Genomic DNA, 27,907 nt, shown 5'->3' on the forward strand with positions numbered 1-27,907 from the left:
GGTGTTAGTGTCTCTTCATTGGGAGAATTGGTCCACATCCCAGAATCCACTGCCTGCTCTCTCTGGGTCCCACCTGCCCTTTCCTGCTATGCACTTTGTATTATGGCTTCCTTCAGAAGTCACCAAAGTTCTCTCACGGAACAAAAGCCTATGCCCTGAGAAAGGTGGCAGGGTATATAAGCCCCAAGGGTTTCCTCTGAAACAGAAACAAAAGTTTCCTATGCCCCATTTTCTCTGAGGGAGAGAAGGAAATACGGCAGCACCCCACGGTCTGATCCATGCATCCTTTATTCCGTGACCAACCGCTGGGCCTCGCCCAGGCCACAGTACACAAACCGGTGCTCGACCTCGGTCCAGCCGCACAACAATCTGAGGCTCACAGTACATTTAAGGCTTTTAAATTTGGAGAAAAAAAAAAGTAAAACAAAACAAAACAAAACAAAAACCCCTCCAAACCCAAACCCTCAACCAATCTGAGCAGTGTAGCAATTTCAAGCATCTTCTATTTCTGATGCTTGTAAGATGCAACTCCAGTGTCAAAACCTAAATACCTGCGAAAGTAAAAAGATTAGTTCTGTGAAGTTTTAATTACATAAATTCTTCAAAGCCTAAACTGGTCTTTTTTTTTTGTCTTGGAAATGTTATAAAATTTTTTGATAGCAAAACATAGGAATAAAAACATATTAACAAAATGTATCCAATCATTTACATTACAAACAAGGAATTTGCAGTTGAATCCTGACGAAGGACAACTATCCATTAGGAATCTATGCACAAATGTGTTGCAAATTTATCTACAGGACTTTTTTTAAAAAGCCTACAAAGTGGACTCGCCAGGAGGAAAGTCGGTTAGGCTCCTGTCATTAGACCAGCCAGTCAAAATAGGAAAATTCTGTTCGCTAGTAATAAATTTACACTTAAAAAAAATCCAGTTTCTTTCAGTTTAAGAATATTCCAGTTATATTTCTATGGTTCCAGCAGGTGAAGCTGTTCGGGATGGTGCCAGCCAGTTACCCTTCCAGTGACCTGTGTGGGGGAAAGGCCGGCATGTTCGCAGGAGATAGGAGGACATTTCTGTCACCGGTCTTCCAGCCGCTCCCGCACAGCTTCACCAAGGCATTGACCCCGGGAGGGCGGAGGACGTGGGGAGGGCGGGGAGAGGCCTGTGTCAGTGAATCCTAGGTGACAGGGAAGCCGGAGACCTGGAGGGGAGCATCCTTTACACAGCGCCAAGAACCCGCCCCGCCGCCGGCCCTCGCCCCCAGTCCCTGCAAGGACGCGAGGTGGGCAGCCGCACAGTGCGGTGGAAAGGGTGGTGGGTGTGTATTAGTAGAAATCCTCTGGCCGCGAGCCTGAGGCTTCCCCAGCTCCCTGAGGACCACGCCCTATAGGCCGGCCCTCCCCAGAGGTCGCCCGAGCCAGAGGACCCTTTGTGTTCACAGTAAGCGAGGTAAAATCAAGTTGTCTTCAGGAGTTAGGAAGCTCGTGAGATATGAACTGTTTTAGTCTCTCCAGGTATTGTGCGTAAAGCTCTATGTCATTGTGCCCGGCCCCTTCGACCCAGAGGGGCTCCACGGCTCGGGGGCAGCGCTCGTACATGGCCAGGCCATGGGAGAAGTCGATGACCTCGTCCTCGGTCCCGTGAATGACCAGCACGGGAGAGGTGACCTTCGAGATCTTGTCGATGCTGCGGACAGAGAGGGGGAGGGGAGGAAAGGGCTCTTTAGTTAGGCTCACAGACAACGGCCTGCTACGCCCCCCCCCATTTCTAGTAGTTAATTTAAAAAAAAGTTTTCCCTTTGAATTAATTCTGGATTTACAGGACAGGAACGAAGATAACGCAGGGTTCCTGTACACCTCTAACCCGTTTCCCTCAGGCAGACACCGAACAGTGTCACTGTTTCTTTGTCACAGCCAAGAAACCGACATCCGTACACTATCATTCACTGCACTCCGGATCTTCTTTGGGTTTCATTCGCTTTTTCCACTGACGTCTTTTTCTGTTCTGAGACCCAAGTGAGAATCCGTTTCATTTGGCCATTGTGTTTTTTGTTCAAAGTATTTTATTAAAAACAGAACTCCTAAATGCCACTGGACTAACGATCCAGTAACTACTATTTCTGACGTATTCCTATTATTTGAGAGGATTTTCAAAACAGGAAACAGGCTAGAACTTCGCATGTTGACGGGATGTCTCCTTTGAAAGCTGAACGCTTAATCCCCGGCCGCTCGGGTTTTGAGAAGTCTTCTTTGAGAGCTGCCTTTGGAATCGATGAACAGGATCCTCACAAAGCACATTTCATAAAAGGTAACGCCTCACTTTTGATACAAACTGCATGCTCCTTAGCTCGGAAAATTCATGTAATGCCTACACTGGGTTCTGGATGGTTTCTGACTGTTTACCGCAGTCAAAGCTACCCTGGAAGGATGAATTGTCTGAGGATCTTCAAAAGAATGTGCTCCAGGCCCTGAAAACACTTTCCCAGGAATAGGCCGCAGGCTGTGAGCCTCGCTGGGCTGGGCGTGGGGGTGACCTCTCCCAGGAAGGTGACTCAGCCTAGGAGCAAACGGGGAGAAGGCCGTCACCCCGGTCCAGCCTGTCCGCCCGCCCAGGTCCCTCTTCCAGCTGACTCCTCTTTCTGTCTTCCATCCACGTGACAAAGGGACACCCTCGGGTGCTCTCTGCGGGGACTTTCTGCTCAAAGTCACAGCTCAGGTTTGTTAAACATTCACCACAGCCGTGTGCTTTGTCCCTCGCACACAAAACCTCATGTCGCCTTCAGTGGGACCTGAGAAGTGAGCAAAGACCAGCTCTGTTTAACCAGGGCGGAACCGAAGCTTGGAGAGGTGACGAAGTAGCAGCTGCAAGGTGGTGGAGACTGAGGCGGAGCTGCGACGTCGCTGACACCTCCCGCTGGCTCCGCCTCCCACTGGCTCCAGGGGCTACAGACACTTCCAGCCGTCCAGGAAGCCAACACCGCGTTGGCCATGTCAGAGCCTCAGCCGCAGCGTTCAATTTCACAGTTCAGAATCTTGTTTATAAACTGACTTTCCCCTGCATTTAATTTTAGAGGGACTTCTTCTAAGAATGCGAGAGTTCAGTGAATTATGTTCCATTTAAAGGATGTTGCCCTCACTGGTGCAGCTCTGTGGACTGAGCACTGGCTTATGAACCATACAGTTGCTGGTTCGATTCCCAGTCAGGGCCCATGCCTGGGTTGTGGCCCAGGTGCCCAGTAGGGGGTGTGCGAGAGGCAACCACACACTGATGTTCTCTCCCTCTTTCTCCCACCCCTCCCCTCTCTCTAAAAATAATTAATAAAATCTTAAATGCCACTGTCTGATTCTAAATGTAAAGGGTAAAATAAAATAGAGACTCAGGAAGGGCCAAGGCCTCCTTCACTTTTTCAACATGAAAAGCAGAGGGGAAGGGGCCCTCCCGTAAAGATGGGGCACAGAGGCAATTCCACGACGCGTCTGGCAGCAACCGGCACCGCCAGGAAACGCTGCCCCAGTTCAGCCCACGAACAGAGTCGCCGTGAGCGCCCCCTGTTGGAACCTGCCGCATTCACACTCCTCGGGTCTGAACAGGCGGAGCGGCTCTCTCCAGCCGTCCCCCCCAACTCACCAACCGTAACTAGGCAACACGATCGGCTGGCGAAGCCTCAGTTTCCTGATCTGTAAAGGGAGTCCTGTAATCAGACCACCTTCTTGAGGCTGTTGTGAAGACTGAGATTACCGTTCGGCCAGACGCCGGGAGTTTCGCACGCGCGCTGTGAAGAGTCTTTGCCAGTTTCCTAGTCGTTCCTGAGCTGCAGTGAGCGCTCCCGGACGCATTCGGACATGCAAGCTCATTCAGGAGTCAGAAGAACGCTGTCCGCTCTGTTGCCGGGAGAACTCCTCCAACGGCTTCCACAAGCAGGCTGAGCCTCTCTCCCTTCCGACCAGCCGGCCTCTCCTTCTCAGCTCAGCACGAATCGGCCGGCCCCGGCGGAGACAGCCATCAGCCCGCTTGGCACTCCCGGGCGCGCCACCAGAAGCACGCGGAGCGCTCCGCGGTCCCAGGGAACCGACTTGCACGGAATCCTGGTACGAACCGCTCCGAACTGACTCGCCCAAGGCATTACCAGGAGGTTTCTGCTTGCGACATGAGACAGCCTGTGTCACAGACCTTTACGTGACCGAATGGTGTTCTTTTCTACCCCCAGAAGCAGCAGAATGACAGGAACGCACGGGTCAATCAGAATCCTCAACCAGGACGCTATTTCGGCTGAGGCTTTTCCTATCCAAGGAGCAGGGGAGCCAGCCCCTAGGGCTGCTGGGACCCCAGACCACTTTAGCAAGGTCCCAGGGGAAAGGTTAGGGGGCAACAGTTTTTATTAAAAAACACCGTCCTCAATTTCGATTAAAAAAAAAAAAGCAGATTCTCAGACAGAGGCGTTCAGGAAGCCGGTGTGCTGGCTGCTCGGCATTTGTCTCCCTCCCGCTGGCGGCAGCGAGAAAACCTCAGCTCCTGTCCACAGGCTTCCTGGGGCCCAGGTCCAGCCCCTCGGCAGGGGGAGGTCTCCTCATGAAAGAGGGAGAGAGAATGGAGGGCGTGTGTCTCCCAGGAAGCGCATTCACATCTGCCGTCCTCCTGCCTGTTACCCAGGCACGTCACGGCGTGGAAGTAGCTCCCTTTGCTTTTTCCCTTCGCTGAACTGTCTGACTGAGAACCTGAAGAGAAGCCCTGGCTGGCGTAGCTCAGGGGATTGAGCTCGGGCTTCGAACCAAAGCATCGCAGGTTCGATTCCCAGTCGGGGCACATGCCCAGGTTGCAGGCCACGGGCCCCAGCAACCACACATTGATGATGTTTCTCTCTCTCTCTTTCTCCCTCCCTTCCCTCTCTAAAAAAAAAAATAAATAAAATCTTAAAAAAAAAAAAAGAGTAATGTAAGAGACTTACTTTAAAAAAAAAAGAACCTGAAGAGACATGTCACAGCCGTGGGTGCTGCCCTGGCCGGGTGGTTCAGTTGGTTGGAGCGGCATCCCCAAAAACCAAAAGGTCTCAGGTTTGATTCCTGGCCAGGGCACATACCTAGCAGGTTGCGGGTTCGGACCCCAGACGGGGCGTGTACGAGAGGCAACCGATTGACGTCTCTCTTCCTCTCTCAAATCAATGAGCGTGCCCTTGGGTGAGAACGAAAAATCATCACCAAAACGTGGGTGCCTGCAGTTTACACCTGAGCGTGCATCCCACCTGTGCTAATGGTCTGGGCGTACACACTGCAAGCAGCTCTCTGTGACTCATGTTGACCCGAATGAACGGACACCGAACACTCAGTTCCTGGCCCACGAGCAGGGTCTTTGCACCCTGCACACGCAGCGAAGCAGTTGAGCCTGGCTGTCAGCGCGGACCAGGCCCTCATTCGTCACCTGCTGCCTCTGTGCAGACGGGTCGGGCCCAGAGCACCACGTCTCCGGCCGGGGTGCGTGTGTCACACTCACGCCCCTCCACGTCCCTCAGGCGCCAGCCCGGGCGTGACGGAGCCCTTGGTAAATGTTCACTCGAGGCCCACCGTTAACGGCGACCTGGGACCCGAACTGGGGTCACGGGGCGGCCGCCGCACCAGCGTGAGCTCACCTGGGGAAGGCATCGAAGCAGTACGTTTTCCTGGTGTCGGGAAAGGCCACGCGCAAACCGGACATCAGTGGTGAGTGCAGGATGACGGCGGCACACTCGTACCTGGAGGCCAGGTCCACCGTGGGCACGGTCCCGATGCTCTGCCCGTACAGGATGATGTTCTCGGGGCTCACGCCGTACCTGGGGGTGGGGGATCAGAGGTTGCGTGCTGTTAGCTAATGAACAGAGGAGGGAGAGAGAGAAACCGCAGTGCTGCACACTCACAAAACTCCCATCACCCCACGCGTCCACTTCACCGACACCGATGGGACGCCGTGCCTCCGTACAAGTGACCACCGAGGTACTGTCTTCTACAGTGCTTTGCAGAAACAGCACACGTGACATTCTTTTCCTTCTGGACAAGTAACTACATCCGTGCATCATACATCTTGTGTTGGTGTCAGCGGGGCCATCTCATCCCGTTTTCCTCCCTCGCTAGAGTTCCTTTGAGACCGTGCCCCATGGGGACGGCCCCGTCACCGAGGAGGCAAAGACCTGTTTGTTTCCACCTCAGCGTGCGGCTCTCTGCACTGACCAAGAATGGGGACGCGCAGCCCCTCCCCCACACAGCCTGCATCCTGTCAGAGGGGACAGCCTGGGCACTGTCCTGCCGGGAGCTGGGCGTCCCCTGCAGAAGCAGCACACCTGGCACAGGGCCACCGACTTTGAAGTCGGTGGTGGGAACGGGTTGGAGCAGCGATGCCTGGTGGGAACGCTGTGGGACGTGGGACAGAGACAAACGCACGGGGTCCCGGGAGCGTCCGCTGAGGGATGAAGCGGTGGGAAACCCCCACCCGCTGGAGGTTCGAGGACCCGCCGCGAAGGGAAGCAGGTGGGTAAACAAGACCCGCCAACCACAGAAGCAGCTCCCGGGGCCCCGCTGCGGAGCCAGCCACCTGCCTGCCATGGGCACGTCTCCGGCAAACCGGTGTTCCCGTCCGGAGGCCCGAGTCTAACCCCTGAGCACCTGTACTCTCCTGATGAGGAAGACAAAGCAACCTCCGTCCCCTGAGACGGGCCGTTTTCCCTTTGTGAAAGGACACCTGTGGAGGGTCGGGCTTTTTCTTTTTTTTAATGTTACAGTGATGTTTCACAAACAAACTTCTGTGGGTCGTGAATTCCAGTGGTGGAAGCAAAGGAAACACGTTTCAAAGTGTCTGCTAAATTCGAGGATTGAGAAAATCTAAACATTAAACATTAGTGATGTGAACTATTTGTTTTGTTTTCTGACTGATGGCATTTGGCCAGAAGGGGCATCAGTAAACCAGATCACTGACATCCTCCCCCGCTCCCCACCCCCGGAACCGTCAAAACCCAATGCAATGTGGACAGTGGTCTCCACGTCCAGTAACATTGACTCGAATCTGGGGGGGACGGCGAGTCTCAGGGGAAACAGAAGAAAATGAGATTTACACCAAGAAACAGTACCACACCCAAGTATAAGTTTAGGTAGAAAGAGCATTACGGTCGGCAAGTTCACCGGAGCACAGAGAAGGGAATTGTCGAGATGGGGACAGGAAGGCCAGGACACGCGGAGCTGGCAGCCGCTGAGGGGGAGGGGAGGCCTGGAAATGCAGGGAGGAGAAAGGCAGCCACTCCCAGGGCAGGGAGAGCTGCCAAGCACCTGCTGGAGCCGCCCAGGCTGGGGCAAGGCTTCTGCCTCGGGAAGCAGAGGTCCGCCGGAGGGGCGCCCCCAGCACCCCGAGAGGAAGCAGTCTGGAGACGCATCTCGGCCCCGGTAAGGAAGACGCCGGCCGGGTGAGGAGTGTCGTCGAACAGCTCCCGTCAGCCGTGTGTCTGGAGAAGCAGCGCAGACAGGGGGGTCGGGGCAGAGGCCGAGGGTGGCCGGAGCTCTGGCTTGTCAGAAAGTCAGTCCAGTGTGGGAAGATGCCGAGTCTCGGGTGGCTGCAGAATCATCCCCTGGGAAGGCTCAGAAAAGTCCAGCCCTTGGGGTTCGTTACAGGGAAAGTCTCCCTGAGACCGTTTGCCGGGTGCTTTACAGAGACCAGCCCTGGGAGACCACACAGACAGTGACCCTGCTTTACGGACCAGAGACGCGGAGCCCCGAGAGGCTGCTGACGGGACTCAGGCTGGGAATCACCAAGACGGCTGCTCCGCGGACATCACAGCTCCTGGATGCAGCCTGACGCGGGGGCGGGGCGGGGTGCAAGAGTCACGAGTAAGACGGATGCTCGCCGAGCCCACAGGGGTGCTCCCAGTCAGCTCGAGGGGCAGCTCAGACCACATGGGGCTGCTGGCTCCCGTCTCTGTCCCCGCCGAGTGGGGGGCATGCCGCCAACCTGCTCGCAGGTGTGACGTGTGGCTCTTCCCGGACTAGGCAGGTGTGGGACTCGCCACCCCTCTTCTGACTCAGATGGAGACGATTCGGGATTGGTATGTCCACAGCACCAACCTGAAAACCCTGATGCTCTAAAAGTGGGCGTTCTGCTCTCGGGGGACAGAGTTTATCCTGGGGGGACGCAAAGCTCTGCGGGCGGATGGCGGTGAAGGCCGCGGAACCGGCCACTCGGAAAAGGGCTCCGACGGGAGAGTGCGCTCTGTGTGCTTTATCGCGACGAAAAGGAGGAAAACAGTGAGCAACCCTGCGGGTCGGACTCGCACGGATCTGTTCCTTGTTCGTGGGGGCAAGGGAAAAACGCCAACTCTCCAGAGTTCAAAAATGAGATCTGACTCTGAGAACAAGTAGTAAGCCACAGTGATAAACAGTCAAGTTTGGGTTTTCTTAAAATTGTGAACTCTCTAAAATCCACAGTCATTACAATTTACCAGGAACATACAGAAAACAGAAAAATGGCCCTGGCTGGTGTGGCTCAGAGGATTGAGTGCCGGCCTGTGAACTGAAGGTCGCTGGTTCGATTCCCAGTCAGGGCACATGCCTGGGTTATGGGCCAGCTCCCCGTGGGGACCCGTGAGAGGTGACCACAGTTTGATGTTTCTCTCCCTCTCCTTCTCCCTCCCTTCCCCTCTCTCTAAAAATAGATAAATAAATAAAATCTTTGAAAAAACAAAGAAAGGAAACAAAAAAGATGACACAGGCACGTTGCTAATACTGAGTTCTTTCACGGGTCTGGTAGCCTGTGCTGCTCACGGCCAACGTCTGAGAGGAGACGCCGACTCCGTTTTGTTTAAGCATCGCCCTGACCTTCCTTCCACAGAGACCCGTGGTCCTCTCCTGCATCTCTCCACCACGCCTGGAACTAACTTTTTTTCTTATAGCGAAACAAAGGAGAACGGCTCCCTAGGACAACACAACAACTCTGCCGCCCTCCCCCTCCTTTCTCCTGGGGACCCTGTACCTGGCCCCCCGCCCGCAGTACCCACACAGACGACTGTCTTCGCATGGCACCTGGCAATCGGAACGAAGCCATTGCAGAATTCCAACTTCTATATTTGAACGCTCAAGGGCGGTCATTAGAGCGGCCGTCTGCACCCTAAAATACCACCCCGGCCTGCAGACCAGCCCCCGCGGCCTCCGAGGGGCAGGGCGGGGCGGGCGGACGGCGGCTGCCAGCCTGCCAGCCTCAGAGATCTCCCCCGCTGGGAGCTTCCACGTCCTTCGCCAGGCCGGTCCGAAAGGCGGCCTGGAGGCACATCAGCATTCCGCTGTAACTCCCACGCTGTGTGGCGCGGACACGTCCCAGAGCGAACGCCGCGTCCTTATGGGTCGCAAATGGGAAGCCTTGCCGCGACCACTAGGAGCCCGGCGGCGCCTATAAGTCAGAAGTGCCTGCCCGCCGCGCCCCCCGCCGTGCACGTCCCTGGGACCTGGGCGGTGACGTCACCCAGCCCTCGGGGCGGCACAGCGACCGGAGACCCAGCGGCACAGACAGGCTCCGCCCCCTTTGCAGCCATCGCGAGACTTCCCTGAGCTTTCTCGCCCCTGGAGTCCATGCTCTTGACCTTGGCGTCCTGCGTTCTGTCCTGTCGTGGCCTCGGCTTTTCCGAGGCAGGAGGAACGACACCCTGTGTGTCTCCTCCTGGGCTTGTGTTGGAAATGCAGAGACGTCCCACGCCAGTGAGGTTTTCACGCGGGGGACGGGGGCGCACGGAGGTTTTCGTCCTGAAATGATGAGACGTTCTGGCCGCGGAGGCTCCGGACTGGGACAGCTTTCCCCCGGCGCTGGTCGCACACACAGAGGAGCCCGGAGGTGGCGATCGGCGCCCCACCCACCCGAGGGGACCCTTCCGGAGGGCAGAGCTGGACAGTCACCAGAAGTGGGCTCTACGCGGACACAGGGGACTTGGGGACCCCGCGGGCAGACGCTGGGAATAAATGCTACATCACACACAGGCGGGGGCGGGAGAGAAGAGAGGCGGGGTCAGACCCAGTGGGGGCCCCCCAGCTCCGGCACCTGCCGTGGGGGCTGTGTTCCTTTCCCTCACTCCGGAAGTAAGAAAGGTGTCCCCTTGTTTGAGCGAGGCTCCTGGAGGACCCCCCCCCCACGTCTACTCCGAGGTGCCCACCTGCCTTCTCCCTGGTTCCGCCTCTCACCACCCCCCTCCCGTGGCCACTGGGCCCCAAGCTGGCCGCCCTGGCTGCGCCCTCTCCTCTTCCTAAGCGCATCGGACCCCTGACACTCCCAATCTCCCTCAGTCCCTTCCAAAACAGCAACGGGCACTTTATCACACGTCCCCTGCCTTCGCCCAGGACGCTCCCAGGTAGACTTCTAACCCAGCTGACACCCGGCGGGGAGAGACGCTGTCGTGGCGGGAGAGTCCCTGCCAACTCAGGGCAACATGCAAAACTCGAGTCTTCACTCCCTAATTCCAATCCGCCAAGAATTGTTGGGAGTTTTTTCCCACTCGAAACTCGAAAGAAATCGAAGTGATATAAAAATCCTGTGTTAACGTCCTAACAAATGCTTTCAACACCTCAACACTGTAGGCCTCTGGAGCTCGAAAACGAAGCCCATTTTCCACCCTCTCCCACAACCTGTCAGAATTCCTCGGGTTCAAAACCCCGTGAAACGGCACGTCCAGATGTTTATGAAAACATTGGGATTTTATTGCAGTTTCGTGCTTGCTACTTCTCTGGCACAAAGCAGGATTTACGAGCAAGGTTACACATTTCCATGAAGTAAATACGTGAGTTGAGCATTTGGTATGGAGCACGTCGGCCGAGCATTTTTTCTGCCCGGCCGGTTACCCGCCCTCGTGCTGACTGGAGCTCTCCGTGGGGCCGGCGGGAGCCAGGGAGGGGACGACTTATTCCCCCCAGACGCTCACCCAGTGTCCTCGACGCCCACGGTGCCAGGAGCTGGGGGGGCGGGGGGCACAGAAATTAACGAGGACCATTTGGGTTTTGCCCCCGTGGGGGCGAGTATCCTCGTGGTCTGGACGTGGGGGTGTCTTTCATTCTAAAACAGCGATCGATGCCCGACCTTGGGGTCTTCTTTGTCTCCCGGGGCCGAGGCGGGCATCTCATTTAAACTCTCGGCGTGTCTGTGCCCTCAGAGGTTGGATCTGACCAGTAGAAAGAGGAGCCACTTGGCCTTCTAAAAACATTCTCTGCTCTGTCCCGCAGGCAGGCCCTCAAGTGCACCTGGCTGCACGGACGGTCCCCTGGGTGTCCTGAGAGAGTGAGGCCGAGGCCCCTGAGCCCGCAGGTGGCTCGCAGGCTCTGACACGGGGGCACTGGGCACACTAGCTCCCAGGTGAGTGATCTGCCTTCGGAATTCCGATCTGTCAGGCGAGGGGAGGGATGCAGGCCCCCGCCCCCCTCTCCTCTGCAGGCTCAGCCCCTCCAGGCCCTGTGACCCGGCCAGGCCAGGTGTCCCCGCCGGGCGGGCGAGGTGGCGGTGGCAGCCGTTGTGAACAAGGCCCCCACTCCTGGGGCTCCCCGTCCCACCAGGAAACACCAGGGCCTCACAGAAGCCACCCCGCTCCTGTCCAGCTCCCGTCCAGCTCCTGTCCACCATCAGAAGGCGCCTGGCCCACAGCCAGACAGCCTGCGGCCACACCGACGCCTCTGCACACCTCCTCTGAAGCCCTAGTGACCACCTGCAAGGGGCTACCGTCCATCCCTTTGACCTTGACGGACCGGCCGGCGAGGGGAGCTGCCGGAGGCCCCGGACCCGGGAGGCCGCAGAGCCTGGCTCTGGACCCAGGTCCAGTGCTGCCTCCGGAGTGGAGCCCCTCGTCTGGACACGGCCACCCCCAGCCAGGGGCAGGGGGCGGCAGCCACGCTGTTTCTCAGTGACCGGGCGAACTCAGCAGCGCGGGAGGCCTGACGGCCCGGCCCCGCCCCCAGCTCCAGAGTCACGTCTTTGCGTGCGCGCGCGCGCGCGCGCCGCCAGACCTCCCGGGGCGGCAGGAACCTGCACGCGGCCGCCAGGCCCATCCCTGGCTCGCTCCACGGACCTCGGACTCCGGCGCGAGGGCCCCCAGCGAGCGAGCCGCGCCACACGGCGCCGTCCCGGCCCCGAGTCTCCCCCCCCCCCCCTCCTGTCACCTGATCCCTTCCCAGCCAGCTCGGGGGAAAACGCCTCTATTTTTAGAAAAGGGATTGCATTCTAGCATTTCAAGAATGCTGGGTTGGGACGTCGTTCAAGGGCCGAGGGCGGCGCAGGGGAATGTGGGCGCTGGAACCTTCTAGGACGGAACTGCACCCCGGGCACACCTGCCGGACGGGCACACCTGCCCGATGGCCACGGGGCCGGGACTTCTCGGCTCAGATCCCCGCCGCCACCGGACCCCACGCCACGCCCCTGCCGGCCCCTGGCCCCAGATCTCTGAGGTGCACGGGGCTGGTGGGCACGCCCCCCTCGTGCCTCTTTCCCTGGCAGACCTTTGAGTGTTGGGCTCCCGTTGTTCTCCAAGAAACCGGGAAAACAGAGCAACAGACGTATAAGTAAGCGAACACGGAAATGCTGGTTGGTGCAGGATTCAGAAGGCCGACAAATGAGAGTGCTAATCAAAATCGGCCAAGTGAAGGCGTGTGTCTCCAGTCTCCCACGCGAAACCCACCCAGAACAGAGATAAAGATGTTTAAATACGAGCCCTGGCTGGCGTAGCTCAGTGGATTGAGCGCAGGCTGCGAACCAAAGCGTCGTAGGTTCGATTCCCAGTCAGGGCACATGCCTGGGTTGCAGACCATGGCCCCCAGCAACCGCACATTGATCTTTCTCTCTCTCTCTATCTCCTTCCCTTCCCTCTCTAGAAATAAATAAATAAAATCTTTAAAAAAAATGTTTACATACGAAGACGGTGAACAGGACAAGAAAGCCAGGCTCTGCGGGGAGCTTGGGGGAGGGGCGCCCGAGACCCCGCCGAGCCCCAGGGCTGGAGGGCAGCGCGCAGCTGGGACGGAAGATGCATCTGTGACCGCGCCTCGGAAACACTTCCTCACAAACCGTCACACGTGCCGGCGTTTCAGACAACACACTCGGGCCGCTCTGAGGTTCTGCGGGTGGAACCAACCGGGCTGCGGGCTCCCATGCAGCTCCCACGCGGCTCAGGGAGAAGGGAAACTCGCACGAAACGTCTCCCCGGCCTGGAAACGTCCAGAAAGCCACGAGAACGGGAGTCCGAGAGTGAACGCAGAGATGAGCACCGACGGCCACAACAGAGATGCGACCCGGAGGACAGAGAAAACACAGCGGAGGGAGACCCCCCAGGAGTCACAGAGATGAGGCCGGGGGGAGTGACGGGGACGACCCCGGCGGCCGGGGCCGGGGCTGGGCTGCGGGAGCGTGCGCGAGGGGAACTGCGGGACGGCACCACCTCCGCCACAGGCAAGGCGGCCCGACCGTGGGGGGGGGGGGGACGGCGGACACAGGTCACACACTCACCGGCACAGAGGCAGCAGGACGAGGAGTATTCCTTCCTTCGAACCCCAAACGCTGCCCACGGAAACCCAGAAATAACTGCCGAAGGAAGCCGCAGGAGTGGATAACCAAGAAAAACAAATACTGTGTCAACTGGCTCCTGGGCGCCATGGGGGGAGGGTGGAGCGGGGGGGCTGGAGCGGGTGGCCGGCTGGCTGATCACTGCACACATGTGTCGTCGTCTGAGGAAACACGTCCAATGCGGCCACGAAAATGGGGTTCGCCCCGATGCCACGTCCTCCTGAGTTTCTCCCCGGCACACCAGCGGAGCCCGGTGGTCCGGTGCCTGGCGAAACACCTCACTGCGTTTACTGGGACTGGTTCTCCGCGAACATGCAAATGGTGCTCTCTCTTCAGAAAACCAGGAGGGTGCCTCGTCCCCGCACTGTGCCCCTCTCCCCTGACGATGATGGAAGGACTGTTGGATGTCAAGTGACTCTGCCCCCCTCCCCCACACTCTGCCCTCCACGGGTCAAACAAGGTCCTCCGTGGAGGCAAAGTCCCCCACGTCACCAGGTGCTAGTTTTCGGTAGTTACACAGAAGACCCGGACCTAGAAGTCAAGGCCCACTACGCACGAGGTCAGGACCAGGGAGAAGTGGGTGGGCCAAGCACGGGGTCTCAAGCCCCAAGAAGAACTGTGACAGCTTCAGAGCTGGCTTAAATGCATACTCAATGACAAGCGAGAGACCCGACTGGAACCCCGTCTGTGGGTGTGTGTGGGCGTGGGGGGGGACACAGACTTGAAGGGAGGGTCTCACACCTGCTCCTAGGGTTTCCAGGAGACAGAATCCCTAGTGGGAGTGGGAACAACGCTCCCACGGGTACCCGCCTCTGGGGCAGCCCTGCTCCCCCATCCTGGGCCCCCTTCCTGGCAGCCCGCGTGGGCTTCCTAGGGAGGGCTGTGCGGCCACCAGCCCAGCACACAGTAGGCCAGCGGCACTCGTAAAACCAGCAGAACACCTCCTGGAGACCCTTGTCTGGGCGTCAGCCCGGGAGCCCCCAGCTCCCCAGGAACCGGGACAAGGGGACGCAACCCCGACCTGCTCCCAAGGAAAAGGCGTCAGACACCACGCAAGGGTTTCAGAGCCAGTGTTTTAAAATAAGAGCGTTTTGTTACTGTTTTACCAGAGGAGTGGGAAACTCGCAGAAACACAGGTGCTAAAAATGCCAGCGGCGGCGGCGGCAGCAGCGTCTCGCACACCTCCGGCAGGTGAGGCGACGAGGGAGAGGATCAGCCGTGCCAAAGCTCTGGCTGGTGAGCCCCCATCGAGCACCCGCCGGCCTGGGGCCGACCTCTGCCCGGCCGTGCACGGGAGAAGACCCCTTCCGGAACGCGTGTGAAAAGCTACCGTAAATGTCGTCTTAAAGACTCACCCATCTGGCGCTGAAAACTGGGAAGTAATTAGGGAGTTACGGCTTTAAGTGAACCAGCAAACAGTGAAATCTTCCTTAGGACCCAAGTCTATCCTCCTGCGGCGCCCGGTTATGTTCCAAAACACGCATGTATGCAGGACAGTCGGTGGTGCCGCTCCGGCCGGCGCACCCGGGCGTCCAGGCCACGGCGGTGGGGGCAGGGCCAGTGCCACTGCCCTCCCGGGGGCCACCCCACGGCCGCAGCACCACGGTGAGCTCCAGGCCTGTCCCGGAGAAGTCACCCAACAAGAATGCGTTCAGAGGGGAGGGCCGGGTGGGGGAGGGGTTAAAACGCAGCCAGGAATGACACACAGACCAGTGACACTTCCTCGTAGTATGAAGCGTGGGGGTGGCAGGGACACCTAGCCTGCCGGAGAAGTGACCAGGTGAGAGCATTGAGGCTCCACCTGGCGTCCGGCTCTGCAGGGAAATCAGAAGGGACCAGAACCCGGCCCCTCTGCCTCCCCGTCCTCGCTGGGCTGACAGCGCCTCCCACACCTGGGACAGATGTCGGCAGGGCCTTCCACAGCTGGGACAGGTGTGAGCAGGCCCTTCCCCACCTGGGACGGGGGTGAGCAGGCCCTTCCCCACCTGGGATAGGGGTGAGCAGGACGAGAACCGAGATTTGGACCCAGGACAGGAAAGGGTAAGACAGAGCGGAGCTTAGGGGAAGAAAAACTGTTCTCCTTGGGTGAACTTGAGTGCCGATGCGGACACGTTACTTCAGGTATTCGTTCACACCACACGGATGCAGAGTGAATGGCGGTTAGCAATAAAGGGATTACTGGCAGAGGCAAACGGGAGACTCGGGGGCTGGCTGCCCGGGGGGCTGGAGGGGCTGCTGGGGGTGGGGGAGCGGGAGGCGGGGCTGGGCGGCCAGAGACGCGCTCACTTCCCTAGCTCGCAAGGTGAAGGTCTGGGATAGTAACCACATTACTACAACCCACACGATGAAAACCAAACAGACAAATTAAACAATAGGTTATGAATGTGTACCCAGAACCTAAGATTACGATCAATCAAATTTTACACTTGATACTGGAACATTTTATTTTAAAAATAAAATAAAGAAATCGCTCAACTAAGTATGGGTTAGACGGAACAGCTCTGGACGTCTGGATTCCAGAAACACTGACGTGAGAGAAACATCCACTGGCTGTCTCCCGGACACGCCCCAACCAAGGATCGAACCCGCAACTTTCTGGGGCACGGAACGACGCTGCAGCCAACGGAGCCACCCAGCCAGGGCATGAGGGATGGACTTTTAAAGATCTTCACTCCCAGCCCTGGCTGGTGTAGCTCAGTGGATTGAGCTCGGGCTGCGAACCAAAGGGCTGCAAACCAAAGTGTCGCAGGTTCGATTCCCAGTCAGGGCACATACCTGGGTTGCAGGCCATGGCCCCCAGCAACCGCACATTGATGTTTCTCTCTCTCTATCGCCCTCTCTTCCCTCTCTAAAAATAAATAAATAAAATCTTTTTTTTTTAGTTTTTTTTCCTGTTATGTTTCTTTACTTTTTTTTAAATTTTTTTTTAAGATTTTATTTATTTATTTTTAGGGAGGGAAGGGAGGGAGATAGAGATAGAGAGAGAGATAGAGGGAAATATCAATGTGCGGTTGCTGGGGGTTATGGCCTGCAACCCAGGAATGTACCCTGGCTGGGAATCGAACCTGGGACACTTTGGTTCCCATCCCGCGCTCAATCCACTGAGCTACGCCAGCCAGGGCAATAAATAAAATCTTAAAAAATATATTTAAAAAAATATTTTCACTCCCCATCTAAAAAGGATGCAGTTCGGGAAGAAAAACTGGCCCAATTTCAGGTGCACAGGAATCAAACACACTGCCCCGTGGAATTTAAAATAGGTCGGCGTGTGGCTCTTTCAAACCCGCTTCAGGGACGACCACGGAATGGGAAATAAAACTCGACAGCGTTCAGAGAGAAGTCAAATAGGGAGGGAGGTGTCGGGAGGCCCTCGGCACACAGCTGCCTTCTTTACCCAGTGCAGAACCACCGAAAAGCAAGCTGCGGAAGTAACTGCAAGTGGCAACAAAGTAGCAGAGGCCGCCCAGAGCGGATCTGAAAGTCAAAAGAAACACGCTGAGGCTTCCGCTCCCTACTCCCGGCCACAAGGGCTGGTGGAAATCACTCACCCTCTGTTCCACGGTCCCAACTTTCTCACCGAGCAGCTCTAGGGGACTACAAAACCCCTTAGGAACACAGGGGGTTGCTATGTTTCAAATCCTTTTTCTTTTATTTACTTTTTAGAGAGAGGGGGGAGGGCGGGAGGAAGAGAGGGAGATAAACATCAGTGTGTGGTTGCCTCTCGCGGGGGGGCCCCCCCACCCCCACTGGGGACCTGGCCCGCAACCCAGGCATGCACCCTGGCTGGGAGTCAAACCGGTGACCCTTTGGTTCGCAGGCTGGCGCTCAATCCACTGAGCCACGCCAGCCAGGGCTAACTTTTCAAATCTTTAAAGGCTGTGAATGCTCAACTTTTTTCATCTCTTTCCCTCTGTCTTTCCAGTGGCTTTAGAAGCTCGTTTCTTCAAACGCAGATCTAGGCACTTTGCGAACATTCACTCACTTTCTATTCATAACAAACACGACCGTCGTTTCCCCATGCCACAGAGGGGGAAACTGAGGCGGGGGAAACCAGCACAGACAGGATTCAAGCCCAGGCCACCTTTCACCTCTGCCCCTGGCACCCCCCTGAGGTTATCAAGGGCTCTGTTTACGAATCCTCAGCCCGGCTGCACCTTATCAGAATCCACAGCGCAAAGGGCAAAGTGCACAGAACCACCCGACCCCACCGCCTACCTCCCTAGAAAACGGTCGGTTGTTTTTCTTCCTTTGAACCGACTTCCAGAGGACCAGGAGGCATTTTTCTCCTCCAGAATACCGTTAGACAAAAGTGCAGAATTCCGTGGGGGGATTCTCTCCAGCGGTATTCAAAGCCATCTTTCAAATGCAAATTGGAGACTTTCTTTCACTCTTTTTTTTTTTTTTTGTACCAGAGAAGACGCGGCAACAATGACAGCCTGCACCCAGCCTCCAGCCCAGCACCCAGCGTCCCTCGGGGCCTGCGCTTGCGTTCAAGGACGGGGAATGCATGAGATGTTTCATTCCTCCTCACGCTCAGCGCCTGTGACTCCGAGAACGGAAATCCAAAGACATGTTAGGCAACAACGTTAACCTGGAGGGCCGGCGTCTGAGTTCGTGGTCGTGTGTCCTCTTTTCATAAGAATGAGCCCTGGCTGGCGTAGCTCAGTGGATTGAGCACGGGCTGGGAACCAAAGTGTCCCAGGTTCGATTCCCAGCCAGGGTACATGCCTGGGTTGCAGGCCATGACCCCCAGCAACCGCACATTGATGTTTCTCTCTCTCTCTCTATCTCCCTCCCTTCCCTCTCTAAAAATAAATAAATAAAATCTTAAAAAAAAAAAAAAAAGAATGAGAGCGCACCTCCTGGCGTGTGCGTAGCTGGGTACTGGTTTATGTGTGTTGGTGCTTCCAAACCGTGTATAACATACTGTGGGCATTTAAAGCAAAAAAAAAAAAAACATTTATTCTTCTCCCTGTCACAAATACACAGGCAACGAACGGTGCTTCATCCTCAGCAGGACTTTCTGGAGAAGCAGCTGCTGGTGGGGGCGGGGAGTCCTGCGAGGGACGTAGGTTCGAACTCCTCGGGGTGTGAATGAGTTTGCACAGCAGTTCTGGGGTGACCGAAGATGAGAACGCAATCCCAATGCGACGCAAGAGTGGACTCTGAAAGGGTCGGGTCCCGACAAAAGTGCCCAAGAAACTCTTGTCCCGCCTTCAGCTCGGAGAGGAGACACAGGAACAGGCGGCAGGAGGACGAGCGAAACCTTCCCGTTCACCACCATCAACCCTGCAAAGACGCGGGTCCAGGTCGGGGGGGGGGGGGTGGCCGCCAGGGCTCTGAGGAGAGTCCAGGGGGGCCCGGAAGGACGCAGACAGGCCGGGCCCTCGGGGACAGTGCAGGACAGGAGGGGGCAGCCTCTCTGCAGGGCTTTGGAAATGACCGGCATGTGAATGGTCCTTTCTAAATGTGTGTGCGCATATTAGTTTGTTTTAATTTACTGACTTGAGAGAGAAAAGGGAGAGAGAGAGGAACACTGAGTTGCTGTTCCACTTATTTGTGCCTTCATGGGTTGACTCCTGCACGTGCCCTGACCGGGGATCGAACCCGCAACCTTGGCGCATCAGGACAACCCTCTGACCAACTGAGAGACCCAGTCAGGGCGTGTACATGTTACCATTTACATGACAGGAACGTTTCCCGTGACAAGGGCCACAGTGAAGGTTCAACAGCTCAGCCACCGAAAGCACAGACTCGGAAATACCCTGGAGTTAGCTGTGACCACGGGGACACATCAGACTGTGGAGGTCAAGGCTGCCCACAACATCCGCTGTCACAGAGCTGTCCAGTCCAGGTAATTACAGTCCCCACGGCCGGTCGGTCTGGCTCTCCCCGCGACCACCACTAAAAGCAGCTTTGCAGACGCTGCACCTCTCTTGACCGCCCCCCACAACGTCAGGGGGTGAGCTCACAGAGCCCAGCTGCCGTCTGGAGCCTCACGGTTTGCGGGCGGACTCTGAGCCCAGGCCTGCTTGGTGCTCTGGGCCCGGCATCTCCGCCCAGGCTGCCTTTCACCCACTTAGACACGTCACCAAGGAGCACGCCGCTAGCGCGGCCTGGAGGCCCTCGGCCCCCTTTCTCGCCCCTGGGGATGAGCCACCGGGAGGTAGGGCCTCCTCCGCATCGTGGCTTGGGGACGGAGAGGAGGCCATGAACGCTGAGTCTGAGCTGACCGGGACTGACCCAGCCGTCCAGGAAACAGAGGGCTCCACTCCCCCGGGCAGCCTGGCCCTTTGACACTCCGAGGAAACCAACACGGGGGAAGTCACCCGTGAGCAGCAGCACCCCGGGAGCCCAGGAGGCTCTGCAGGAACCCGAGGTGACCGACGCCACGGGGGCGCGTGACTCAGGCGCCTGGGCGAAATCCAGGGAAAGGGAAGGGTCCCCCTACCCGTTGGAGGTTGCCCCCTAAGTAAAGGGCAACCAGAGGGTCCTGAGTGGTGGGGAGGGAGGGGCCTCACCTCCGCGTCCTCTTCACCGACCCCGCACCCCGAGACCTGTCTGGTTCCCTGGGGCGGGCAGATGGGCCAGCCCCCCAGCTCCCGGGAGCCACGCCCAGAAGCACAGCGGTGGGGGGAGCGGCAGAGAGCAAGGTCTGCGGAGCAGCCGCCAGGTGTTGGATTCCAGGTAAGGTTTCCTCTCTGTGAAGGGTCTCCTTTGGGGATGGAGACACCCTGGTGGGCGAAGCGCCACCCACTGAAACCACAAAGGCCCACCACACCCCACGATTCGAACACAGGGCGGGAGGGACCCGGTGGAAGAGGCTCCTTCCCCTCAGCTGCACATGAAACAAACATCCCCGGCGCCCACACCCACCGGCCAGGCGCCCACACCCACCAGCCAGGCTCACCCTGCCATTGTCTACCTCGGCGGAGAGTGGGGAGGAAGGAAGCAGCGTCCTGAATGCTCCTCCTGATGGAAGCATCTGGTCTCCGGCAGGATCTGAGCATTTGGTTGCTGCAGCCCTGATCGCCGTGCCGATGGTGCCACACAGCATCCCCCCCCCCCGCCCCCCGCTGCACTCTCACCCGGGGGAAGGCGCCGCGCCGGGCACGGAGCACCAGGCGGCACTGGTTACGATGATGACTATTGTTGTCGTTGTCGTTACTATTTTTTTTATTGATTTGAGACAGAGAAAAGGGAGAAGCATTGATTTGTTGTTCCCTCGACTGATGCATCATCGGTTGAGTCTTGTGTGTGTCCTGACCGGGGATTGAACCTGCAGCCTTGCAGCACAGGGATGATGCTCTAACCAGCTGCGCCACCCGGCCCGGAGCCACTGTCCTCAACTCCCAACCAACTATAACTGCAGCGAGACTTTAACGGCTTCTGGATGTTTCTAGACTCGTGCATTTCCACCCTGGCTGCATGCACACACATGCACACATACACAACTACATGCACACTTACCCACACATACACACAGGCATATATAACCATGTGTATACAGACACGCACACACACTTTTACAAAACCTACCTCGCACACGCCCAGTGCAGCCAGGGCTGAGATCCACTGCAGACACTGAGTCCACCGTGGTCCCGCAAGAGTCACAAAAAGCAGATCGGAAACCTCGAAAGAGCCCGGAGACCGCACTGCGGAAGTCATGCAGCGGGTCCCCTCCTTTGAGAGCAGCGGACAGGGAGGCAAAGCAACCTTTACCCATAAAGGTCAGGCGGGAGGGGGTGCCGGAACCAGAACTCACCTCCCAGTTCCGAAGGGTCTGTGATGGCCGCACTTTGGTGAACTACATCTTCCAGACAAATGAGGAGACTGTCACGGAAAGCAATCCTGAGAAAACAGTCAGTCGCACAGCCCGACAGCGCCCCAAGTGCACCGATCTGGGTTGGGGTCTGGATTCCCGTGCACGAGCATTCCCGGGAGGGAGCCGACTTATAGCTTTAACGTTAAGCTTTGGCAAAATCCAATAGAGGAGGCCAATCTGGGACCAAAATGAGCACCACAACTCCTAAAGCCGGATTCTGGGGTCTTTGTTAGCGTGGGGTTACCAGCACCAAACAGAGAAGTTTCTAAATCTGGAGAGAGGGTGAGGGAGAAAAGCAGAGTACAGGGCTGGCAGCGACGTCAGGGACGGTGTGACTCCAGTGACGCCCTTGGGGAAAAGGTCCTCTCGCACCGGTGCGCCCCGGCACCAGCAGGACGGTGAGGCCGAGCCTCCAGGGCCATGCCAACAAAACCCGGCATGTTCGGGAGAGAAAGCACGTCCAGCACGGGCTGCCCGTTGACACAGAAACACGAAACACCTTGCTAGCGTTTCTGCAGCCGGAAGGTCGGGAAGGTCGGCCCCTCCACGCAGAACCACGGGAAAGGGAGTTTTGGCGGGAGGGAGGCCAGAGCTCAGAATGTGCTAGAGAAACCCGCTCGGTGGCGACAGGGTGGGAAGAGCCAGGCGTGGCAGCCGGAGCAGCTGGAGGAAGGGGGAGGGGGCACCACGGAAGAGGCCGGAGCAGCCCTCCCCCCCACGCCCACCTCGCCTCCTTCAGTTTTGGTGCGTCTGATCTCTTACGGCTCAGCTCTTCCTGACGGGAAGTTCCCACAGACAGGACGCCGTGAGCGGCCAGGTTTTCTCTCCGGGAAGATCAACGTCACACACTCTGTTTCTGTGGCCCCCTCCCCGATCACGCCGTTGGGCGGAAACCCCAAACCTTCTTCCCTCAGCAGCACGGCACAGCACGGCCCTCGGAGCACAGGGAGCAGGGACGCTGGGTCGTGAAGGGCAGCGTGCCCGGGGAAGTGACTGACTGTTCACGGCTCCCAGGAGGAAATCTCCTTCCAAGAGTCGTAACTGCACACCCCGCTCACAGCCGTGGACCGCGCCTTTCCAGGCTCCCACTACCTGGGGGAGTCCGCCACCACCTTCCGTCACTCACCAGTTTTCACTCACCAGTTTTCCCATTACGGATCCTACCTACCATTGCACAGCAGTTGTAACACAGTAACACACAGTTCCGAATGCCTCTACAACCTCACCCACCCTTTCACAACGAAGAGCAAGAGCGCGGGATTAACGGCACTCCAGGGGGCACCTACCACAGCATCTGGTACGAGCACAGAATCGATCCACGTGTGTTTAATGGCTCCTGGTTTGCTGGGCGGATGAATGAATGGGTGGGTGAAACATTAAGTCTTGGGTAATTTGCCTTTTGCACCTAAGCCATGAGTCTGTTACTTGTCCGTGGGGCCAACCAAATCACAAGCGCCCCATCCCTCTCGCTGCTCTCTCCAGATTACAATGTTTCAGTTGAAATACTCCCTGCCTCCTGCGCGCTTGTTTGGGTTTATTTTATACTTTCAAACCAGCTTGATCCATCCCCGCTGGAGCCACAGGCCTCCCTTCTGCGCAGCCTGAGGCGGCTTGGGTCGGACTGGGCCTGCGAATCCGATCTGGACCCGGGGAAGCGTGGAGTTCTTCCACCTTGCCAAAGGGCAGGCAGCGAAGGCCAGATAGAGGAAGCAGGAAGGAGGAAGCAAAGGCGGGTGCCTGGGAGCGCAGAGCCCGGACACACACCCCTGACCAGCCCCCCCAGCACAGGGAGAGACGGGAGGCCCCCGCTGAGCAGCAGAGGGATTACCAGGAGGTCAGAAAAGAGACAGACTCCCCAAGACACAAGGGCTGGGGCGGACAAGGGGGTGACCTAGCCACAGACAAGTGGATACGTGTGCTGTGGGAGGCACCGTGGCATAGTGATGACCTCAGTGGGGCATGCCATGGCAGAGGAAGGTCCCGCGGTCCAGGCCGGGTGAGGGCAGACCTGACCCCTCGCGCCGAGGGGTCAGGCTGAGGGCAGGCGGGGAAGGGACTGAGTCGCTGCAGGATCCTGGATTCTCAGAGTAACCGAGACCCACGAACCTGGCAGCGAGGCCTTCGTCGTGCCACGGGCAAAGCACCAAAGTCAAAGCCAGGAGGCCCCCTGTGGGCGGGCGGCGGGGGCACCTTCTCCAGACCCGTCAGATGGAGGGGGTGAGGTGGGGGGATGGGGGGGACAGGAACAGTATGCAGAACTGAGTTGACAAACAAACTCAGCAGTTCACAAAACAGATTATACGTTCCGTATTTTTCTAAAACAAAAAACGAGAGAGAACCAGGACACATTCTGCCATATGCCCTGCCCACAGCGGGGAACATTGTACTGTGCACCCCAGATCTGGCGACACAGGCGTGTGGGCGTGTGTGGCTCGATCCAGATGTACAGCGTGTCTCTTACCGCGGGGTCCCAATTAAAAAAACAAAGCGTGGCAAGCACAGGACGAGAGGACGAGAAAGGTTTCTTTGAATTCTAGGGTCCTCCTGTTTGACAGGTGTGTGTCTGCCAGCCCAGACAGGAGTTCCGGCATAAAACTGAGCACATCGCGGGCAACGTGGAGACACGCCCTCGGGTGACCCCCACCCACGCGTGACGGGAAGCAACGCCCTCGGTTCAACTCGGGGTGACCCAGGTCTCCGGGAAGTGGCTCCGCCTCACAGACGTGGCGACAGGGACACACCTGTGCGCTCAGGCCCAAGGCCGGGCCTCGCCCCCGCCGGGCTTGCGCTCGGACGCGGACGGGCACCCAAGGGGACACTATTATACAACCTGCTCGAGGCAGAAGCGTCCTGTGTCACCTCAGAGTCCTCTGTCGCCAACCCTCATTTCTAACACACCGTCAGCAACAGCAACTTCTAGTGCTCCGTGCCCCTGGTGCCCTTCTCCGGAACAGTGGCTCTTAGGGACTCGTGGGCTCTGGCTCAACACCCCCACCTGGGGCCGTCTCCCCTGCCTGGGGGAGCCAGGGTCCACGTGCAGTCAGGACTTCGGGAGGACGCCAACAAGCCACATGCATTAGACCTCAGGTGCCTCCTGGGTGGGCAGGCCATTTCCCAGCAAGGCGGAGGGTCATTGGTGAGGCTGTGCGCCCGTGGGGTGCCGACCAAGTCAGGTGGAAGCCCGGCAAACACATCTTAGAGAAACACCGTGCAGGGGTCCGTCAGCCACCCTCATGCCCGGTCCTTCCTCGGGGCCCTCCACCTGAAGGAGCGAGGTGTCCTCACGGACACATGCCAGGTGTTCCCACCACCGCCGCTCGGAGCGGGGTGCGGGGAAGTCGTGGGTGCAGAACATGGGCCGCGAGGTGATGTGACCGGCTCACTTTGAGTAAAACTCAACTGTTTTCTGTGTGACGGACGCTCTGCTCCCCCCCCCCCACCCCAGTCTGAGCCTGGCCTGGATATGGCCCTCCCTCCAGGAATACGTTCCAGTCCTTGTGCGAATGCTAATCCAAGGTCAAGAGGGTCCCCTGTAAAATTCCCACTCATCCTGGGTGTTGCAGAGGCTGTGAGGAGGGTCCACGTGGACAGCCGCCCTCAGGTCCCGCTGCACTCTGGCCCCACCAGGGCCCAACTTCACTCCACCGGGCCTCCAGCTCCGGCCCGAGCTGCCCAGCTGCCCCTACAGAGCACTGGACAACCGGACAGTCTCTGAGAGGTCACCCCCTCTCGCCCCCTGACCTCACAAGGAAAGGAGGCGTCCAGGCGGCCTGTGCTTTGCCCAAGGTCACTTCAGTCTCGAGTGGCCAGCTCACACAAACTGAGTGGGAACCAAGTAGTTTTCTTCCCGCAGGTACTTAAGCACCCCACCCTGACACCCAAAGACCTGAGGCTGGGGGGCCGGTGGCTCCCAGGTGTGCCCACGCTGGCAAAACCCTCCAAGTCTGGGCTCTCCAGGAACCTCAGGGCTGGCGCGGTTATGGGGAGGGAGGCGGCGCTGGGGGAAGGCCAGGGCGCAGAAGGAAGCGAATCCACAGCGGCCCGGGGGCTCTCAACTCGCCCCTGGCCAGGAGGGCCCCCACCCGCCGCCCGCCGCCGCAGGCCCGGCCACCCCGCGGGCTCACCGGGTGCGGAGCGCCTGCCAGGCGGCGTCGATGTCCGCGTAGAGGTTCTTCTCGGAGGGCCGGCCCGAGCTGACGCCGTAGCCCGAGTAGTCGTAGGAGAAGATGTTGCAGTTGATGCGCGAGCCCAGGCCGATGTAGAAGCTGCACATCTGGCCCAGGTCCACGGCGTTGCCGTGCGAGAAGAGCAGCGTGTAGCGGCTGGAGGGCGCGCAGCGCACGAACATGCAGCCCAGCCGGTTGTCGCGGGCCGTGCGCGAGAAGAAGACCTCGACGGCGTCCAGCTCGCGCTGCGAGTACTGCCAGTCGGCGCGCTCGCTCAGGTGCAGGCTGCACGCGCCCGGGCCCGCGCCCTCCTCGGCCGCCTGCGCCGCGGTGGCCGCGGGGGCCGGGGCCGGGGCGGGCGCGCCGGGGCCCGGGCCGCGCTGCTCGGGCGCCAGCACCGTGTAGGTGGGCTCGGGCGGCAGGAAGGCCAGCTTGGCGGCGATGCGGCTCGGGCAGGGCGGGCAGCAGAAGAGCCAGCACAGCTCGCCCAGCGAGAAGCCGTTCATCCTGGGGCCGGGCTCGGGCATCGGGACGGCCTGGGCCCGCCGCCGGCCGGGCAGGCAGGCAGGCAGCGAGGCGGCGGGCGCGCGGGCGCGGGGAGCGCGCGGGCGGCGGGGGCGGGGCCGGCGGCGGGCGGGGCGGGTCAGCGGCGGCTCCGCGGCTCGGGCGAGGGGCGGACGGCCGGGACCCGCGCGCCGCGCACAAAGCCGGCGGCCATGGCTGCTGCGCGCCCCCCGCCCGCCACCACTTCCGGGGCCCGCGCGGCGGCGCCACCCCCGGACGCGCTCGGGGCGGGCACCTTCCCCGCCCGGGAGCCGGGACCTGGGGCTCCGCGCGGGGCAGCCGGCCGAGCCCCCAGCGTCCGCTGCAAAGGGGTGTCCTCGCGATCGGAAAGCCCCCCTCGCCGCGCTCCCCGAGGTTCCCTTCCCCAAACCCGAGCCCTGTGCTGCAGGGGCCTTGGGAGTCGGCTGGGCGGGAGGAAGAGTGGGAAGGCCCGCGAACTCTTGGGGGGCGCTGCTGCTTTCCCAGCTCCCTCTTCCTGAAGTTTCTGCCCCAGGAGGGGTTGAGTTGGGGGGGCAGGACGCGGCTGCACTGCCCCGCACAAGGGTCTGTTTCTGCAGACGCGGCGACCGCACACCTCCCTCGCCCGCCCCCGGGGCGGTGAGAATCAGCCAGGGCCCGGGCGCCTCTCGCGGCCCAGCCAGGCTGTGGCCGTTCCCAGGCCCACGTGCACTAGCCGGCGCCTCTCCCAGAGTAACTACGGGTCCGTTGCCTGGCTAGCTTCTCCCAGACCTGTTTCGAGTCCGGGATTTTGAAGTGGTCTTCATCATGAGAGACGTTATTAAAATGGTTTAAATTCACTGTGATTTTGGCACTTTTCTTTTCTGTAGTCTTCCCCCTGCCCCCTGCCCACCGGCCCAATCTAACTCGGCACTTTGACCTGAGTGTGCGCTGGTGCCAACTTCTCGGGGCCTTCCGGACTTCCTTGTTCCTCCGGGCCTGGCAGCCTAGTTCCCTTTCAGGAACGCACAGGAGGTGCCCTGCCCCGACTGCCAGCAGGGCCGGCTGGGGACGAGGCGGCTGGCAGAACCACCTCTCTGGGCCCGGTGCTGTCCCCTCCCCCACAGACGTGCTGAGAAGCATGGCCTTTCGCTGCGGGCTTCCGCGAGAGTGTTTCTGAGCGCCGATCATCTCTGTGAATCTGCCCACCCTGATCTCAAGAACCTCAAGGACCTGCTTTTCAAAGACCGTTTCTTCACCCACATAACCTTTAGATTGTTTTCAGAACGACCCCAGAAACGTGGTGAAAGGAAAACCTGGTTCGCAAGCCCCTGTTCCGACTGAATAGTCCTCAAGTGTCTTTTAAAGTTATTCCTACTTGATGACGTTTCACCGAAAACCAAATATTTCGCCTCTGAAGGTTGGGTTTCCTTTTTTTTTTTAAGAAAAGGGGCTAAAACTTGCTACAAGTGTGTCTGCACACAGCTCACTTCCTGCAGTCCGCACATACTCGTGGTGTGTTTCACGCCCACAGCTCCCTCTGTAGCGAGAGCCACGAAGGTGATGCGTGAAATGGTCCCTACCCTCCATCACCTTCCAATCTCCTCGGGGAAAAGTCAGAACCCTTCTCCCGGGGCCTTAACAGAAGAAAAGGTCAGCTCCCCACAAAGAATCCTGGTCCGTGGTGCTATTTCTGGGGGAGCTACGGTGGCAGCCACGCGTGTTCCATCCCGGTCTGGTCCAGAGTAAGGACAGGATTTCGGGAACCGAGATGGAAGAGTCTGTGACGCGCCCCTTAGCCTTCCCCCCAAACGCCCCTCGTCTCACCTGTCCTGACCAGAGTCAAATAGCATGCAGTTCGTGGACAGAGTCTCAGGGAGGCGT

The 27,907-nt window shown here is 58.7% G+C and overlaps 1 protein-coding gene across 1 annotated transcript; it reads right to left on the minus strand.

Moving 5' to 3' along the window:
* Window positions 1–270: 270 nt before the first annotated feature.
* Window positions 271–26,115, minus strand: ABHD17C (abhydrolase domain containing 17C, depalmitoylase). The gene is made up of 3 exons (XM_028502281.2): window positions 25,481–26,115; window positions 5,625–5,804; window positions 271–1,687 (listed from the first exon to the last, which is right to left on the minus strand). The coding sequence occupies exons 1-3, from the start codon at window positions 26,047–26,049 to the stop codon at window positions 1,468–1,470; spliced, it is 969 nt and encodes a 322-aa protein (XP_028358082.1). The 5' UTR covers window positions 26,050–26,115; the 3' UTR covers window positions 271–1,467.
* Window positions 26,116–27,907: the final 1,792 nt, after the last annotated feature.

Source organism: Phyllostomus discolor, chromosome 12 (genome assembly GCF_004126475.2).
Source record: "Phyllostomus discolor isolate MPI-MPIP mPhyDis1 chromosome 12, mPhyDis1.pri.v3, whole genome shotgun sequence".
Classification (NCBI taxonomy): Eukaryota; Metazoa; Chordata; class Mammalia; order Chiroptera; family Phyllostomidae; genus Phyllostomus; species Phyllostomus discolor.

Bases quoted from the DNA above. Each gene is read 5' to 3' on its own strand.
- ABHD17C (XM_028502281.2), bottom strand. From the start codon at position 26,049: ATGCCCGAGCCCGGCCCCAGGATGAACGGCTTCTCGCTGGGCGAGCTG. The intron at 5,805-25,480 runs GTGAGCCCGCGG...CCCCACCCCCAG, and splicing joins TGGCAGGCGCTCCGCACCCG to GTACGGCGTGAGCCCCGAGA. The intron at 1,688-5,624 runs GTGAGCTCACGC...CTCTGTCCGCAG, and splicing joins TGCTTCGATGCCTTCCCCAG to CATCGACAAGATCTCGAAGG.